Source organism: Lactuca sativa, chromosome 9 (assembly GCF_002870075.4).
Source record: "Lactuca sativa cultivar Salinas chromosome 9, Lsat_Salinas_v11, whole genome shotgun sequence".
In the NCBI taxonomy this organism is placed as follows: Eukaryota; Viridiplantae; Streptophyta; class Magnoliopsida; order Asterales; family Asteraceae; genus Lactuca; species Lactuca sativa.
The window spans coordinates 93472161-93491044 of record NC_056631.2 but is presented as its reverse complement, the minus strand read 5'-3'; the positions used below and the strand labels follow the sequence as shown (position 1 = coordinate 93491044).

Sequence of the window (18884 nt, the reverse complement as noted above, 5' to 3'; positions counted from 1 at the left end):
GTTCTTAACTGGGATAATTGTGGATTGGCACAGAGTTAGTAGCCGATGCGTAGCTGCAACATTATGAGGGGTTGTTCATCATCCGAGGTGAGTCTTCTCAGTATACCTTACCTGGAATGGTAATTATTTGTGACCGGAAGGTCTTATGTGCTTATAAGTGTTATGAGATATATGTTCTATGTGATATGTATATGTTATATCCTGAGTTTGCATGGTTTGGACCGGAAGGTCAACAGAGTTAGGATCGGAAGGTCATCATGGGTAGGACCGGAAGGTCTACCAGAGTTGTGGGACCGGAAGGTCTACCAGAGTTGTGGGACCAGAAGGTCCCACTGAGACACATTGACCGGAAGGTCTCATAGAGTTATAGCCTCGAGTGGCCAGTTATATGTGCGTGGTATTTTGGGAAACTCACTAAGCTTCATGTTTACCGTGTTTTGTGTTATGTGTCTCAGGTTTTCCCACGATCGCAGGAAGGTACCGGCTCGATTGTACACACCAGTGGAAGAGTAATGTTTTCGAGGATCCTGGATTTTAACCAATCAATTATGAATTTTTGAAAAGTGTAAAACTTAATAAATGAGATATTGTGAAATGCATTATGAGAATTACGTGGTTTTAAATGAAAATTTTGTTTTGAAAATTTATGTTGTGATACTTTAGAGAACACTTGAATCTGGATAATCTTAAATTCATATGTTGTGAATAATAAAGGAAGCTGATGGAGACATGTGTGTTGAAATTGAGAATATGAATAAAGTTATGGGTCTAGACTATGACGTTTCTAGGGATGAATTCATCTATCATTAGCTTGAAGTTCTTGGTTATAGAAAGAAGTTTCAAGTTATGACTTTATGCTTGAGTGTGGTAGTAATTGTTGTAATATTGATACTTGTGGCCATGAACATCTTATAGCAGTGGGTTATAAGGTGCGGGTAGGTTTAGAAGCTTTAAGTTATATATTTTTTGGTAACATTTTTTACATGTAATATCAACCTTTTGTGTTCATTATCATATCTAAATAACTTAGTAATGATGATAATGATGAAGCCCTTATTGAAATTAGGTAATTTTGTAAATGTTTTTTATATATATACCCCCACTTCAATGGAAAGCTAAGATGTGGTTAATGTGTTGTTAGGATGTCAAAACCAAAAAAATAAAGGGGTACAAAATGAATTAAAAAAAACATTGTTACTTTGCACTAAAAATTAATACAAGGCAATCAAGATCGATCCACAGAGACACGTGACAAATGTTTATACCTTTTTTCCTAAGGTACTTGAGTCACGAAATAAGGGGTTGTTTTGAATTTGCAAAAATAAATACCAAACACATGCAAGTAAATATTTGGAACTTAATAATAAAAAGAGTTTCGATCCCGTAGTATACTATTGTGCCATGCAATTCAATCATGAAATGAAGTTAAGTCATAGTCTATCTAAATTGGTACTTGAAAACACTAACAAGCTCTAGCATTTTTCCATTCATCAAAGTGTTTGATAAAAATAAGCTCTTTAAACTAAACTAGCCTTACTAGCCTAATCTAAACAAGCTCTTAGAATTAGATTGAAAAAATACACTAAGATTTATATGAATGTTCCAACAATGTTCAATACTTTTCATAGGCTTGAAAGCGTAAAAACAAGCAATTATAGTTTACACCAAATTTAATCCCATCATAGAACCAATTTTCTACTTGTACTTTAGTTTTAATTCATAAAATGATTACGAACTCCATAAATTGAATAACGATAATGAACTAACTCTAATTCTAGTGGACAACATGGACCAAGATTAAATCAAACATTAGGTTAAAACAAAACTACAATTTTCTAGATAGAATCATGAACAAAACATCAAATCACAATCGTACTACATAATCGGAAATGAAAGGGCTTTAGCCTGACATGTCTAAAGCATGGAATTCAAAGTCTAGAAATGGAAATTACAACGTTAATTTGACCTACAATTAAAAGAAAAATGTTTCCAAGATGATTCCAAGTGGGTTCTAGCAAGAAAATCTGATAAAAATTGCCTCCAATTCGTCTGAGGTGAGATAGAGTGAAATAGCCCTGAAAATATAGAAATGTGTCATTAGGAAAAACTGCAAAATGGCAGTTTTCGAGATCCACATTCCCCATGTGGATTTACACTGATTCCACACACCTTGTGTGGGAGGGAAAGTAGGGTGCCAAAATCGGAAAATCTTCTAAAATAGAATGTTGAATTTAGCCTATTTTCGATTTCAGACGCTCCGTGTAGATTTGTATTGAATCCACATTCCCCGTGTGTAGAAAAGTCAACTCCCAAATTCCAGTCAACATGCCCTATGTGCTCTTTTATGCCTATTTTGACATGCCTTGTGTGAAACCTCATGTTTATCCTCCTTAAATTTTCTAACTTCTTTGTTTCCAATCTTTTTACTTCCAAATTTTGTCCCAAGCTTCCAATGAATCCCTAAAGTGAATCCCAATCTTCAAATACACATGAGATCCACCATAAAATGTGCCAATAAAGCGTTCCGCTGATAAACTAGAAATACCCGAAAATATGTAAAAATGCATTATTTGAACTTCTAAAGAAAATGCTAGAAATGAGATAAATATGCAAAATAGGTGCATGAAATGCAACTAATATGATTACATTATGATTTAATATGTGTGATGTAATTATTATCGAAGCTTGTTGTTGGATGCATTTTATATGCATCTATTAGCATGTTTTGTCAGTATCTTCTTATAAAATGCTAACTATTTCTCTTGTTTTATTAGGGCTAATGTCATAAAAACCCTCAAGTTTTCAGGGTTTTGTCGGTTTTGCCCAAAGTTGAATTTTATGTCCGTTTTTACCCTAACATTTTCCGAAAAAATGTTCGGTTTTACCCTTTTACCGGTGATAACAGGTTACCATTATATTAGCTTCGCAAAAAAAACCCTTAAGTTTATAGTTTTTTACGTTTTTACCCTTAAGTTTATATTTTTTTACACTTTTACCCTTTGTATTTTTTTTTTCATATTACATGTATTCATGCAGAAAAATTATATTTATATACGAAAAAAATTTAATTAAGTGTTGTATTTACATTTTTTTTAATGTTATTTCTTCATATATATATATATATATATATATATATATATGTGTGTGTGTGTGTGTGTGTGTGTATGGGTTTTTTTTTGGATAAACCTTTTAAGATGTAAAAAAAATACAAATTAATATTTTTTAGAACTACAAGTACATATTTTTATGCATTTAAAAATATACATATCAATAAAAAAAAACTTGTTGAATTATAAACATGTTTATATAAGTATATACATATATTCTTAGAAGTGTAAATGTGTATTTTGATATATGTTTTTTTTAGTATAAATATATATTTTTAGAAGTATAGATACATATTTATATATAATAATGTAAAAATATGTATTTATACTTCTAAAAACTATATCTATAAAACTCATATTCATAATTCTAAAAATATTATTTATCTTTTTAAATGGTATAACCTTGCAAACACACACACACACACACAAACAAACAAACATATATATATATATATATATATATATATATATATATATATATATATAACATTAAAAAAAATATAAATACAATATTTAATTAAACATTTTTTCGTATATAAATACGATTTTTCTACATGAATACGTATATTATGAAAAAAATACTTAGGGTAAAAGTGTAAAAAAAATTATAAACTTAAGGTTAAAAACGCAAAAAAGGGTAAACTTAAAGGTTTTTTTGCGAATTTTATATAATGGTAACCTGAAAAACCTATTATCATCGGTTAAAGGGTAAAACCGAACATTTTTCGAAAATGTTAGGGTAAAAACGGACATAAAATTCAACTTTGGGTAAAACCGACAAAACCCTGAAAACTTGAGGGTTTTTATGACATTAACCCGTTTTATTATGAATGGAGTATTTGTCATTATTTTCATAGAATGCCCATACTACTCACTTTTGTTATGATTTTCATGGCAAATTAGCACGTATTGAGAATATGACACTTTGAGGATGTGTTTGATGGAGCATTAGGGCCAATTTGGAACTTGAAGCTCATGGAGGATGTTAATGAATGATTGGAAGTTGATTTAATCAAGAAAAAAAATGATGTTTTGCCTAGTCGAAGATATTTTGCCTTCACCTGAAGTTTCACTAGAAAAAGAAAAAAAACTGATCGCGTTCTCTAAAACTTCAACCGATTTTTTGCTTCGATGTGAGAAAAACCCTCGAAAATCTGTTAAATGCCAAACACAAGCCTGATTTGATCGAAGTAAAGAAAAAAAAAATTGATCGTGCCTTACAAAATTTGATCGTATTATATGTCGGGTTTTATATGGACGTATAAAAAGCACCCCAAAACATTCTTACAACCCTAATTTTGAACCAGAGGCGATTTCAAGGTCCAGAAAGGCGGTTTTCTAAGGATTCTAAGTGCAAAACGAAGATCTAAAGATCATGATTCGATCTGTACCATCTGTTTAGTAAGATTAGGCATCTAGAACTTAATTTCATCTTTTGTAATTCGTTTTAGCCATGTCATGCTAAAAACCCTAGATTTCAGTTTCGTAAAATACTCGACTTTTCGTGCAAGTAATCATTAGGCACGACTTTTGATTGTGTTAACTGTTTGGTTTGATCGTTTTATGCTTAATTGAACGTTTGATTTTGATTCAGTTTATGTTGGCCACTTTAATTGTTATTAAATCATTTCAGTTATCTGATTGTCTTGATCTGGAATTGTCTTTATTAATCAGTTACTAAAGTAACAAATATTATATTCATTATGTGCTAGGATTAACTCTAATATAAATTGATCTAACAAATCTTTACGCTTCTTAGCTTGTGAGAAGTATTGGACTTTATTGAAAATTTTACATTGTGTCTAATGCTACTTTTCTTTATTAACTAAGAGCATGTTTAGTAAATTCAGTAAAAAGTAAGGTTTAATCCGAAAAGAGACAAGCCACAATCCACCCTCTCCATTTGGAGATGCAACCCATAATACCCATGATCTCTTCTAAATATCGCCAACATAAAGAATCGTAAGCTTTTTCAAAATCTACTTTGAAAACCATGATTTTTTTTCTTGTTTGTACGGTACCAAGTAACCAATTCATTCACCAACATAGGACCATATGAAATTTGTCTTCCTTTAATGAAAGCAAACTGCTCAACACTTACCAAAGAATCAATTACCCAAGCAATTATGTTTGTTAACAACTTCACTACAATCTTGTACTGCATCCTAATCAAACTTATCGGGTGATAATATTTAATTCCCATAGGATTTACCACCTTGGGAGTTAAAGTGATTAAAATATGAGTTACGTCCACTCGAAATCTGTGGTTGATCAAAAATTGTTTAACACAAGCTATAACATCAGTCTTCATCAAATCCCAATAATTTTTTAAGAAATGAAAAAGTAAGTCATCAAGACCCGACACTTTGTCACTATCACACGCCCACATATCCTGTCTAATCTCCTCCCCAAATCGATCATCCAAAGTTTTAATTTGATCTTGATTTAACCTTTTGAACCGTGAGCTAAAATTCAAGATCCAAACAGACATCATTGCCGATTTATCCATTTTACCCACACATGACTAAATAGAAATAAGAAATAGTTACAACAGCAAATTGGAGAAATTGTTAAATAAAAGTTCGATAATTACACGACTTAATCTACAAACCTGAGGAAGCCAATCTTCACCTTTCTCATAGTAATCCATTTTATTAAGAACTAATCTTGAGAAATGCATGGTGGATGCAAAGGAAGCAGCACCACGCCACGTGTCAAGAACAACGTCTGTTGCTTTAAGAATCCTTATGGGGGTCCCACATGTCCTCATCATTTTGATTCCGGCTTCTAAACGTTCACTCATTTCAGGGTAAAGACAACTCCCACCGGTTATGAGGACGGAATTGGTGATTCCCATCACCTCTTCTTCCAAATCCAATCTTTGAGCTCTTGATTTGAGCCTTTGTATTGATATCCCAGCCATTTCGTCTAATCCTACTTGTTCAATTCCAATTAGGTTTGGGTGGAAAAGAATCTCCGGGCACCGGAATCTTTCCACCTCGATCAGTATCTGGAAGTCTTCCTGTGTTAAAGGGCCGGAACGTGGTGGATCGCTACCGGAGGAGCTGGCCTCTGATTTCAGAAAGAATGTCGGGTCTATTTCCTGTCATTCAAGGGTAAAACAGTCAGATAATGTTCCTTTTATTAAAAAAAAAAAAACATTTTGTTTTTCATTAAAAGGGTAAAACAGTCAATTTGTACATGTTAGTTGGGCTCTAGGCTTTTATGCCGGTCACTAAGGGTAAAATGGTCAACTACATTTTGGTTAATGCTACTTATATGGATAAAGATTTGGCAACGGTCAGTTTACACTTTTTCATTGATCCCACCTTATACGAATAACAATTTTGCTTCTCATTCAAGGGTAAAACGGTCAATTTACAATTATTAGTTGATACTACTTATATGGATAAAGATTCGACCTTCATTTAAAGGTAAAACGGTTTATCATGTATATCTTAGTTAACTCGACCAGAAAAAATGGCTACCAACAGATGAAATTTCTCCACATTGCCATACACATTCTTGAATCAATCTCTGAATATCTTAATAAAAACTGCGATCAGTTAGGTGCACTGTCGTTAAAACCCTAAAGATTATGAAATCCTCAATGTAGCTCATCAGACAGCCTTAAAGGACATAGCTGAAATCTAATTGCCTGGTATCTTTTACGTATCAATCATTCTTCCAACAAAAGAAGCTATGTGTGTAGACTTATGACAAACTTTCTGATTATATCTGACATTTAGCAAAGAAACGCATTTATTTTTTCAAAATCAAAGTATGACTCTTCATCAGAATGAAGAAATAGAACGAGTACCATAGGGTCAGGAAGCGAACAAACACTTCATCCAATCAATCAAACAATTAACACAAACATTAATTGACTAAACTGTCCCTCACTTATTTCTTCTATTGTAAGTAAACATGACAGGTGGACGTGCATAAAAATCATACAAACATAAAATATGCAAATTAAAGATTGTTTCTGGTTTATCATATATATCTTATTTGACTAAAGAAGAAATGGGATCAAGCTTACATATTCCATTATCAAAAGCTGAAATTTTCAGTTTCCTGCATAAGAAAGCAGAAAAATGTCTCTTAAATGATGAAAATTTCCCACATTGTCATTTACATTCTTAAACCAATTCTGTAGGTATCTTAATAAGAACTGCTGTCATTTAACCTACTATGAGTTGTAGAGCTCTGCATATACTGCTTATGAAATCTAATTTCATACAAATTCTCTGTTTTCAATGTGTCAGTGCGTAATATTTCCAAAAATTCCACATAAGTTCAACAGGTAAAGAAACGCATTTGATTTTTCAAAGCCATAGCATACACAGCACAAGTACAACTGAAAGTTCAATTAGCTTTAAGAACAATATCAAACTTTTATCAGAAACTTTTAAGAACAACTGATGGGCTATTCTTAATGTCGATTGGGCACCTAACTACTTCCACTGGAACTTTCAAGCGACAAAAAATCCAAACTGAGTATTTGGGATCTGTTATGACTGCAACAACTACTTCGACACTAAACAATCTCCCCCTTTGTGACCAGTAACTTTGAATATTAATCTTTCTTCAATTCTGGGAATAAAATAGGAACCAGTTCCAACAAAACTTCTCTGACCTTCAACCACCACCTTAGCATATCCACAGCTTTCTTTCTCTCAGGTTCGGAATTCTTAGAATTCAACATAATCCTTTGAATCATTCCCTCCAACACGTTATTAGGGAACCTCTCTTTCTCATTCATCCTGAAGAATACTTTCCTTGATCTACCACCTGCTACCCTAACTGAATAAGTTGAACCCCATGTTGGTTCTGTAACCATTTCTCCACCACCAATATTATCCATTCCTTCGGCATCTTTATTTGGTAACTTTACTTTCTGATTTATAGCTCCAGCCAAGACTATATCAGTACGAGCTATGTCTCTATAATAGTAACAGAGAAAAGCCTTGATAGACTGCATCACAACAGAATTTGGCTTCAAACCCCATTCTTTTGAAAGCTTCAGCAAAACAACTAAATCATGTGGATTCAGATTTGGGAAATCAGCAATCGTAAAAGTAATATCATCCATAATGTCTCTCCGAACAACAAACTTGAAATTCTGAAACACATTTTCAAAACTTTCGGTCTTCATGACAGACTCAACGCTTCTGATCATCTTTGGACTCCAGGAATATTTTAAAGGTTTCCCAACAAGAGCATAGAAACGAACAAGTCTTTCGTTATACAATGAATCCCCAATATTTTCATTAATTTTTGGACCCATTATAGGATAGCCATATGCCCTTGGAGATATAGGAAAATCAATTTGCTTTTCCAAAGAATTGATGACTGAGTAGCTTTCTTTGGGAACAAGGTCAAACACAGTATTTTCAGAAAATCCCAGACTTCTTATCAATTTTACCCTATTCTCAGCTTCCATTTTTTCTTCTTCAGCAACTCCTTTAACGTACTCTGCATCAAAATTCAATTGGGAACACTTTCTTTCCTCAGTTTTTCTCTGTCTCAATTTTTCCTTACTTAGCACTTCTATCTTTTCTTTTCCTTTTGAAGTTGGTTCAGAACCTAATAAAGGCATCGTAGTAACAGCAGTTGAACCAGTTAAAAGAGATTTTGATAATGGGAAAGGAATACTCTTTATGAATTGGGTAGAAACAGGAAATACAACAGTGTTAGATATGGTATATGGTAAGGTATATTCAAAAGATGGAAGAGGAACAGATGTCGAAGGTTGAAATGAAGAAGTACCTTTGGATGACATAAGAATGATGTCTTGAATCTTGAGATTCAATTCCTGACTTTCTCCTTCACCCCCTTGTTTCAAAGGTGACAAAGATACCATCGGATTAACAACACTTGTGTAAGAGCGAAGAAACTCAATGTGGGCTAACGCTTTCGTCAACTCATTTTGTAAAGTAATTTCTCTCTGTTTCGCTTCCGTAAGAGATTCATTTAGACTTTTGAGAGAATTTTCATGTTCACTTTTGAGATCACCAAATACCTTGTTTAAAGACTTCTCATTCTCTTCTCTCATCTTCGAGATTTCATCAAGAAGCTTTTTGCACTCATTTAACATAACTTTTTGTACCTTCGTCATTTGGGAATTGATTTCAATATTTACGTGGGCTTTAAAAAGATCAAAACCACTCGTTAATGAATCAATCTTTTTGTTTTGATCAGAAAGCATGACTGACCAATCAGCAAGCATTTTTTCTTGATTCGAATATTGGGCAGATTGAGTATTGGAATCAAGAGATCGTAATACAACATTAAGCTTACGATTCAACTTCTTAAAATCTCTTTTAGACATCGACTGATTATCATCTTCGTCATCCTCTTCATCAGAATCAACTAAACCTTCACCAAATGCAGCCATCTCAAAATCATCAACAACATCATCAAAAGAAGGATCCTCCCCGGCCTTAAGCACAAATCCATCAACCTCTTCTTCTTCTTCTTCTTCAAGAATGGTTAGAGGTTCAGAGATAGACATTGGTTTGGAAATATGTGTTTCAAAAACAGGTTCTGAAATGGGAACTGTCTCAACCAATGTAGTTTCGGCTGGAGTTGTAGAAGTGGATATCGGAATTGTCTCCACTAAAGAAGTTTTGACAATTGTCTGGGTTGTGGTTATAGGAATATCTTCTTCAAAATTCGAATCACTATGATGTTGTTGCTCATCCTCTTCTTCGACAACAGATTCTTCAACAATCTTTGGTTGCTTCACTCGCTTTGACTTTCTTACAGCTTCAACTTTAACAAATGGAGTTTTTCTTTTCTGCGCAGTCATTCTTGTAACTCTTGTAATCTGAACATCTTCTTGAGGTAGTGGTTGAGGTGTTGGTCGAACAGGGTAAGGAATAATAAGAGAAGCCCTGTATTGATCCAAAATCCTACTTGGACATTTAATCAAACTTAACATTTCTTCAGGAATTTGACCAACAAAAGAGAAATGAGACTGATCAGCTTTGGTTGGAATACTAATTTGATGAATCAGCGTCTTCGGAACTTCAGACTCATCAATTGGAATTTTGTGAAATTCATAAGCCTGAGAAACTATTAAGGCCCAAAATCTATGTGCAGAAAGTTCAGTTGCCCTTTTTGAATGTTTGATACTATCAACAAATTCATTCCAAAGCACAGTAGCAAAATCAACATTCACACCTTTATATAACCCATACATAAGAGACAATAACTCTTTGGGTCCAGCATCCAATCCACCAGTACGACTTGTTAAGCCACGAAGAATGAAACCAAATAGCAGACTCCAAACAGCAGGAAGCCTGCTCTTTTTGAAGTCAGATACCTTCTTCATATAAGGTTCATGACCCATAGAATTGAACACATCAATGAGCTCTTCACTTGTTGGAGTAACATATGGTCCTTCAGTTGGAAGACATAAAAGTTTTGCAAAATCTGTCTTAGAAATTGTTGTTCGCTTCCCACCTTGAAGTTCAAAAGAAACTGTATCGTTCCCTTTGTTGACAATTGCTGTAGTGAATGCTAAAGTGACGATTCTCCTCGGAACCTCTTCAGCCGTTGACAAAGCTTTATTTAGAAAAGAACATTTCATACATTCCACCATAATCTGAAGATATTTTGGATACTTGTATGGATTCAAAATGGCTTGACAATTGCTTGACTGAGAAGTAAGGGTCGGCATTGAAGAATCTTCACGTTCAGAAACTGCAGTCATTATTTGGGAATAGCAGATGAAAATCTTGAACTAGGGTTATTGATTTGCTTGAAAGAGTTGGGAATGGTAAAAATAATCTAATATTTCCAAAAAAATCCCCATAAGTTCAACAGGCGAAAAAGCGCATTTGACTTTTCAAAGTCAAAGCATATGAGTCTTTCTCGGAAGGACAAAATGTAGTGCAGAGAACAAGCACTTCAACGAAAAATGATCCATGGCTCACTCTATCCTGCTTATCCACAATCATCACATTAACATAACGCATATAATTCACAAATAATGGATCAATTAGCTTGAAGAAGAATATCAAACTTACCCGAAAATTTCAATTTTACCCAATTCTGTAACAAGATTGCAATTGTCGATGACGACTTGGCAGCTTGCAGGTATGAGATTGTAGTATGATTTTGAAAACTTTGAGTGAGCAAAGCGTGCCCTAATTCTTCCACTGGAACTTTGAAGCGGACAAAAGCCAAACTGAACACTCCTGTTCACTTTTCGAAGAAGCCAACACTTACCGAGCGGTTTGTTGACCATAATAAAACCCAATGTCTCAGACCAGAGTTTTTAGTTTGTTGACTACCTACCATGATAACTTAGCCCAATAGGTCCAAATAGGGATGAGCATTAGAACTGCCGGAACCGGACCGGAACCAGAAGAAGGCCTGTACTCATACCTTGACTTACCACCCTGCTTTTGCTTTTTCTGGGCATCTCCGGATGCCTTGGAGGAGGTGTCATTGGCCTTCCTCTTGGACTGGGTTTGCAACTCGATTTCCCTCCTCCTCGCTGCATCCATGATCGCGGATAAAGTCGGGAACTCCTGCATGCTAACGAATTCCCAAATCTCGGTACGTAGAATGGCAGTGTATCGGCTGACCAACCAGGTCTCGTTCCCAGCAAACGAGGGACAAAAAGATAGCATTTCCAAGAACTTGGCGTTCAGGTCACTAACAGACTCGGTACTTTGCTGTAAGGCCATGAACTCTTTGCTGCATCCGCTGCTGCTCCACCTTAGGCACATATTGTGCCTCGAACCTCTCCACAAATTGGGCCCAAGACATGGCCCTCACTTCTTCTTCTTCGTTTAATAGAGCGATGATGGTGTTCCACCATGTCTTTCCCCTTTTTCGCAGCTGATTCATGGCGATCACAACTTTGTACTGGTCCAGACACCCAACAGTCATGAAGGCGCCCTCAACATCTGACACCCAGTGCTTAGCAACAACTGGGTCGGATTCACCGTTCCAAATAGGAGGGCTACACTTGCTGAACTTCTCGAAGTAGTATGCCGAATCCCGAACAGGCGGAGCTGGTAACGCTCCCCCGGGAATAGCTGCGAGGTGCTCATCCAGAAGAGCACTGACCTGCTTGATTATGTCATTGGTTACACCCGGGATTAGTTCGTTGAAAGCGTTATTGAATTCCTCAGCGACAATATCACTAACTTGCTCCATTTGGAGCTGATTAAGTCGAGCAGGCGGAGCCATCTATATCCGTAAAAGGAGGAAAATATTTAGAAATAATTCAGCCTAGATATTTCTAGGAAGACGAAACACTCAGCTTGCCGAAAATTTCTCAACCTTTCCCCGACCCGAAACCGGCACCGATGTTTCCAATAGTAGGGGCCCTTCTACTACCTTCCACACAAGTTCCAATTTCGCATTCGCGTCTAGTTTCAAAATTTCCAGCTCGCTCTAGCCGTTAATTTTACATCTCTCTCACATGTTAACATTAAATAAGTGTGTAATCTAACATTTTAAGACTAGTAGAATTCAATTCATAGTCAACAATTTAACATAAACATTTAAAATAAGAAATAAGGCTTACTTGGCTGGCCGACTGGCACACCGCGACATCTTCCACTACTAGTCTTCAGAAAGTTTGAAAATTCTTTTAAAAAGAAAATAAACTCTTATAGAGCCTCAAATTTGAGTCTAGAACATCCACAAGAATGCCTAGTTCCCTCAAACTGTGGCTCTGATTCCAACGTGTGACACCCAATTTTTTTTTTTTTTTTTTGCAAAATTTTTAAACCTTTAAAACCCATCATAAATTAAATTAAAACAACTGAAATAGTCATAACATAATTCATCAACTTAATAATCATATAAAATAAGTGCGGAAGTAATAATAATAATAAGGTCCCAACAAAAATAACTAGTAGCGATGTCCCGGTGCTCCACGTCAAGCCTTAGCCTCTTTAATCTTAACACCTGAAAAGTTATAAGGGAAACCGTAAGCACAAAGCTTAGTGAATTCAAACACATACATTGTACTAACATTCATATTTACTAACCCTAATCCATTTTCTAATTATAGTTGTATAATAAGGGCAAAGAACGAATCAACGCCAATAATACAAGAAGGACTTGTAGGTTTGAGCCGCACCGGGAAGATCCCGTATCACTTGGCCCTAATCACCGCACCTCACGATGAGTATTACGTTGGTGATCTTACCTACCCACCGCACCGGTAAATCCGTATCCTTTGGTGGTGTCCCCATATCCATGATTAGTTACATACAGTGCACATGTACGAATTAAAACAATACTTATATAGCATGTTTTTATAATAAATTCAAATAATCACACACGAGCTAACTAGCAAACACAATCATCAATACAACAGTGTGAGAGAACTCACCTTGAGTGAGTAGTAAGCATAGCTAAGAATCAAATAATGCTACCAAGCTTGAGCAAACTTCAAAACCTCACCTAAGAAGGACTAAAGGTTAGAAAGGAGAAGTAATGAAGCTATGAGTTGAGAAAAGAGTAATCACAGCAAGGTCTCTAAAACAGACCTGCTGTTTAAAACGGATTTACTCCAAAATCTAAAACAGAAACATAGCTTTAACTAATTTTTATAGGAAACTATGATTGCTCAGGATTCCACAACTATAAAGAACTCATTCTAACTCCAAAAGATGAATTAAATATGAATTTTACAAAATGGTGTATCACTTCTGTCTCCAACAATACAGTGAAGTGATGTTGGCCAATTCTACCTAACTTGTGAGTAGAATTCGTCCAAACCAAAATTAATAGAATTAAAGGACATACAAATGAAAGTCTAAGAGTTGGAATTGAATGAAAAACATCTCCCAAACTCCAGATATAAAATTCACATTGTGGACAATCACAGCACTAGCAAAAGCTGGTGACTGCCCACTGATCTGGAGTGTGGATCCATTCTAACCAATTTATAATTGGAAATAACACCCCATCTTCTCCAGATCTTAAATTCATAATATAAGGAACATATAGAAACTTGGAATCACTCTGGATCCTTTTCCAAGCCTTAGAAATGATGAAAACAAAATGACATATCAGAACAGACCTGGATCAGACCTAACAGCAAAGATGTCATTCTTTCTCATAGATAAAGTCCTTATCAGTGAGGTTGGCCTGCTTAAGAAAGTTAACCAATTCAATTTGTGAACTTTTGGAACTGGTTTGGGGTCCGTTTGAGTTCTAGAGCTCAAGATATGAGTTTTACAAAATGACTACAGATCTGATGGAAAACAGAATCGTAGCCACCCGTGATTCCTTTTTGGCTTATCCATCCTTCTCCCTTTGAAACACATTTTAAGATGTGTTCATCATCCCAATTTAGTCCCCATGATCATGTTGGTACTAAAAAGGGTTAGGTATCATTAGGATTTCATTTTGCCACAAGATTGTAATAACAATCAGCATGAAAATGAACATAAAGCACATAAAATCACCATTCTCCCTTTTAGGGTTTCCATGATCTTTTGCCACATGTAATCCCCTAGATCCATCATCCACCATATATGGGGTGAAGATAGGATCTTGAGATGATGTATAACATACAATTACAAATCAAATAAGAAGGAGGAGAAGTGAAGATGAAATCATAAAACTAGAACAAGGTTATGAATCAAGTTGTAAGAAATGATAAGGAGGTTCATACCAATATGAATCAAGGTTGGAAATGAACAAGAATTAAGCTCCAAACAACATCCCATTGGCTGATCTTGATCCCAAAGAGATAGAGGACGATTTTAAAGAGAGAAAGGGAGGGTTTAGAGTGTTTTTCTTGTGTGTGTTCCAAATGACTCAATTAACACATTAAGTACTATTTACTAGATGGACTTTGCAAATAGGCCCATAGTCCATGGACTTCAATAAAAGGAGTTTACAAGATGATAAAAAGAGTCCAATAACATAAGAAATCAGACATTGGTTAAGTAAATTAACCCAAGGTTACAAGGATAATTAAATTAAAATAACCAAACGTACCGAGAAAAACCGGGGCGTTACAACTCTCCCCCACTAAGAATGGACTTCGTCCTCGAAGTCAACACCTAGAAACAGATCCGGATAATGAACCTGCATCTCGCATTCCGGTTCCCAAGTCCATTCCGAACCCTTCCTATGTTGCCACTGCACCTTAACCAGGTTTATAGTCTTGTTGCGGAGAGCTTTCGTCTTTCGTTCTAAAATAGCGATTGGTTTCTCAACATAATTGAGATGCTCGTCAATCTGTATGTCCTCTAGTGGTATCATAGCGGTCTCATCAACAACGCATTTTTGTAACTGAGACACGTGGAACGTATTATGAATTAGACTAAGCTCGCCAGGAAGCTCTAAACGGTAAGCCACCTTCCCCACACGGGCTATGACCTTGTAGGGTTCAATGAATCGGGGTCCGAGCTTTCCCCGCTTCCGAAATCGAATCACACCTTTTCAGGGGGAGACTTTAAGCAACACATAATCAACCACCTGGAACTCAAGATTGGAGCGTCTTTTGTCGGCATAACTTTTCTGACGACTTCTCACTGTGACCAAATGATCCCGAATCACTTGGATTTTCTCCGTAGTCCGTAGCATGATATCAGTACTCCCAAGTACCCTCTGCCCAACCTCGCCCCAACAAACGGGCATCCTGCACTTCCTCCTGTCACACCCCCAAACCAGAACGGCGGAAACGTTCGGGGGCGGAGGACGTCATGTCAAATATCATAACAATTGAATAGTAAAGAAAGTACACACCACCATAATATAAATATATTTGAAAGTTTACTAACGCCAGCGCGTTAGTCTTCAAAAGTAGTTGCTACCTGGTCTAGCGGTTTCCTGAGAATACAAGTTATTTCAAAGAAAAAGTGTCAACATTTAAGTTGGTGAGTTCATAAGTGGTGTTTTGAGAAAATGTATGCCATTCGAAAGTGCTTGTATGTTTTCCAGAAAATCCCTTATTTTCTATTAGATGTATGAAATGAGTTTGAAAGATTGTTGTATGTACTATATGTATTTGAACCAGGAAAATCCCTTATTTTCCTAAAAGTGAAATGCAGTCTCAAATGACCAAGACTGTAAGCTATAAGAAACTATGACATGCTCAAAAGAATGATGTTGTAAATCGTTATTGTACAAAATGAATGTATTTGAACCAGGAAAATCCCTTATTTTCCTAAAAGTGAAAGGCAGTCTCAAATGACCAAGACCGTAACCTGTAAGCAATTATGACATGCTAAAAAGAATGATGTTGTAAATCGTTATTGTACAAAATGAATGTATTTGAACCAGGAAAATCCCTTATTTTCCTAAAAGTGAAATGCAGTCTCAAATGACCAAGACCGTAACCTGAGTTTTGATCATGCCGATAATACCCTAGAATATAGTTATTACCCCTCGAGCATGATTGAGTTAAGTATTACTACATGCATGAGTCATTGTTTCCGCGTGTTGTGAGTTCCTCATAACCATACTAGACGCAGTACCTAATGTTGACGTTTGTCACCCCAAATGACGGACTGTAGCTAACAGTCAGGGTGCGGAGTTGTCAGCCCCGTATAGATCTATACACACTTGTCACGCTCTCCCTCCAGGAGACTCTGGTTATAGGTGAGGACTTTCGTTTGGTACAAACAAAGCCATATGCCATCACATGATTGCTAACAACAAGTTCACGAGTAATACGATGAAAATCGTTCGTATGAAATGATTTCGTTTTCTACCGTGTTACAAAAACGTGATGAGTTGAGTTTTCTTGTAAAAGCATCATGTTATAGTTGAAATGGTTACTCTTGACATGATGTAGTATGCAAACGTATAAATAAAACCTATTTCTATTTATAAAACATATTGTATCCCAAGAGGGTAAAGTTGTGTGGTGAGGTATTTTGCATGATAATAACTTCATAAGATAGTTTAAAACAACAGTATGAAAAGTATATAAAAAGATCGATGTTTCACACGATTTTAGTTGTGTGTTTACTTGTAATCCCCCCCCCCCTTAAAAGTGTTTCAAAAGCATTTAAAAAGCATTTAAAGTGTGGTTGTAGAGGTATGAACTCACTTGATTGAAGTGGTTGATTTGAAGTAGTCGAGAGGAGAATCGAGCAGAACTTCGACAGGAAGAGTTGGAAACGCGGGAAAATATCAGGAATCTCGGGAATCTCGAGAACACAAAACCTTCCTTCGGGACTTGAAGGTGAAAACCGGGGCTTTGGGAGGGTCTCGGGGGCTTAAACGCAGAGTTTCGGCGCGAGAAAGAAAGGGACTGAGCAATGGAACTCGGAGCCCTTGAAATCTACTTATAGGGCATTTTTGGGGTGTGCCACGTCGTGGCAAGTGATGGCCACGTTGTGGGGAGTCAAACCTATCCTCTTCCATTGATTGGACGCCCTCAGTCACTTGTCGGGTCGCGGCAAGCTTGTGCCACGTCGTGGGGCCTGACAGCCTCGAATTTTGGACCCCGAACTTGTAAAATCCATAACTTTCGCATACGAGCTCCGTTTTCGACGTTCTTTATATGCACGCGTAGCTAAAAATATGATCTACAACTCTCGTTTAGACTTCATCGGCAAATTTTGACTTTATTTTTAATTATTTATTTTTAACGGGCCGGGACACGAAAAGTCCATTAAAATTCCATAACTTCTTCATCCGATGTCCGTTTTCGTCAGACTTTTCGCCATTGCGCTACTAATGTTGAGACCTTCGATTCTCATTTAGTTTGTTTTGGTCAAAAGTATCTCGAGCTCTATTTCGAGTTTTTAGCTGTCTACTGCTATACCCGAACCTTGGAAAAACCATAACTTCCTCATACGAAGTCAGATTTGGACGTTCTTTTTATGTACGCTCACGGTTTGATGTTATCTATAAGTTTTATTTAGATACTTAAGGCTAAAAACTATTGTATTGAAACTTCGCGTTTTTCGTTTAATCGGTGTTGCCGGTTTTGTCGGGAATTTTAGAATGGTTATAACTTCCTCGTTATAACTCGGATTTTTGTGTTCTTTATATGTATGAAAACTTTGTTACAATGTTTACCACTTAGAATAATCAATTACGGTTTTATAAAAGTTTAAATTTTGACCTGAATTTTGTTGTTGTTACATTATCCCCCCGTTAGAGAGAATTTCGTCCCGAAATTCGCATTTTGACTGGGACTACAATTCTTGCGGGCAGGCGTGAGTGCTTCTGGTCGATTTGTTCCTCTTTTTCCTTTATGAATCTAGATCCTAATGTGTGTGTTTCAGCGGACCTTCATTACTCCGCCTATCACTTCGACCGATCGGGATCGTGTGGTTTTGGGTTTATTTACTTATGTTCTTCTAAATGTTAGCATATTCACTCGATGCATTAGGGCAGCTACGTTCTGAAGTTCATGGTTAAATTCACTCCTAGTTTCTGAGCTTGGATTTGACTTGTTGTATGTGTGGTATTTCTAAATGATCTGTTGGGGGATACTACGGGAAGGTTGTAAAGATATAGTACTCCTCTTATGAGTACCTCGGGGTTTTGAAACTTGAAACCAATTGGGGTTAGTGTCGGGTTTGTCGTGATAAATCGATCGAGTTTCGTTAGTCGATGGTTAAAGTGAAAGGGTCTACTGGTATGGGTAGTAGGGGTCTCCTGCTAGGTGGAAATCCAGCCATTGTGTTTGTACGAGAATAGGGAGATAAGGATTGTCTAGAACTAAGGCACACAAGGTTGACATCAACGTTAAATTATCGTATTCATAAAATACTCCTATAGTATTCTGAATGTTATGTTTGATTCTAAAGTTTATAAGTTTGGTAA

At 36.1% G+C, this 18884-nt stretch overlaps 2 protein-coding genes across 3 annotated transcripts; both read right to left on the bottom strand.

Moving 5' to 3' along the window:
- Nucleotides 1-5336: 5336 nt before the first annotated feature.
- LOC111885169 (actin-related protein 5-like) lies at nt 5337-7284 on the bottom strand. The gene is made up of 2 exons (XM_023881450.3): nt 7150-7284; nt 5337-6210 (listed from the first exon to the last, which is right to left on the bottom strand). The coding sequence occupies exons 1-2, from the start codon at nt 7156-7158 to the stop codon at nt 5653-5655; spliced, it is 567 nt and encodes a 188-aa protein (XP_023737218.1). The 5' UTR covers nt 7159-7284; the 3' UTR covers nt 5337-5652.
- Nucleotides 7285-7414: 130 nt separating this feature from the next.
- On the bottom strand, nt 7415-11438 carry LOC111885168 (uncharacterized). Of its 2 annotated transcripts, XM_023881449.3 has the most exons (3): nt 11144-11429; nt 8880-11056; nt 7415-8696 (listed from the first exon to the last, which is right to left on the bottom strand). In XM_023881449.3, the coding sequence occupies exons 2-3, from the start codon at nt 10825-10827 to the stop codon at nt 7687-7689; spliced, it is 2958 nt and encodes a 985-aa protein (XP_023737217.1). In that variant the 5' UTR covers nt 10828-11056; nt 11144-11429; the 3' UTR covers nt 7415-7686. The 2 variants fall into 2 exon arrangements, with proteins under 2 accessions (XP_023737217.1, XP_023737216.1); XM_023881448.3 differs by having other exon boundaries at nt 7415-11056; nt 11144-11438.
- Between the last annotated feature and the right edge of the window lie 7446 nt (nt 11439-18884).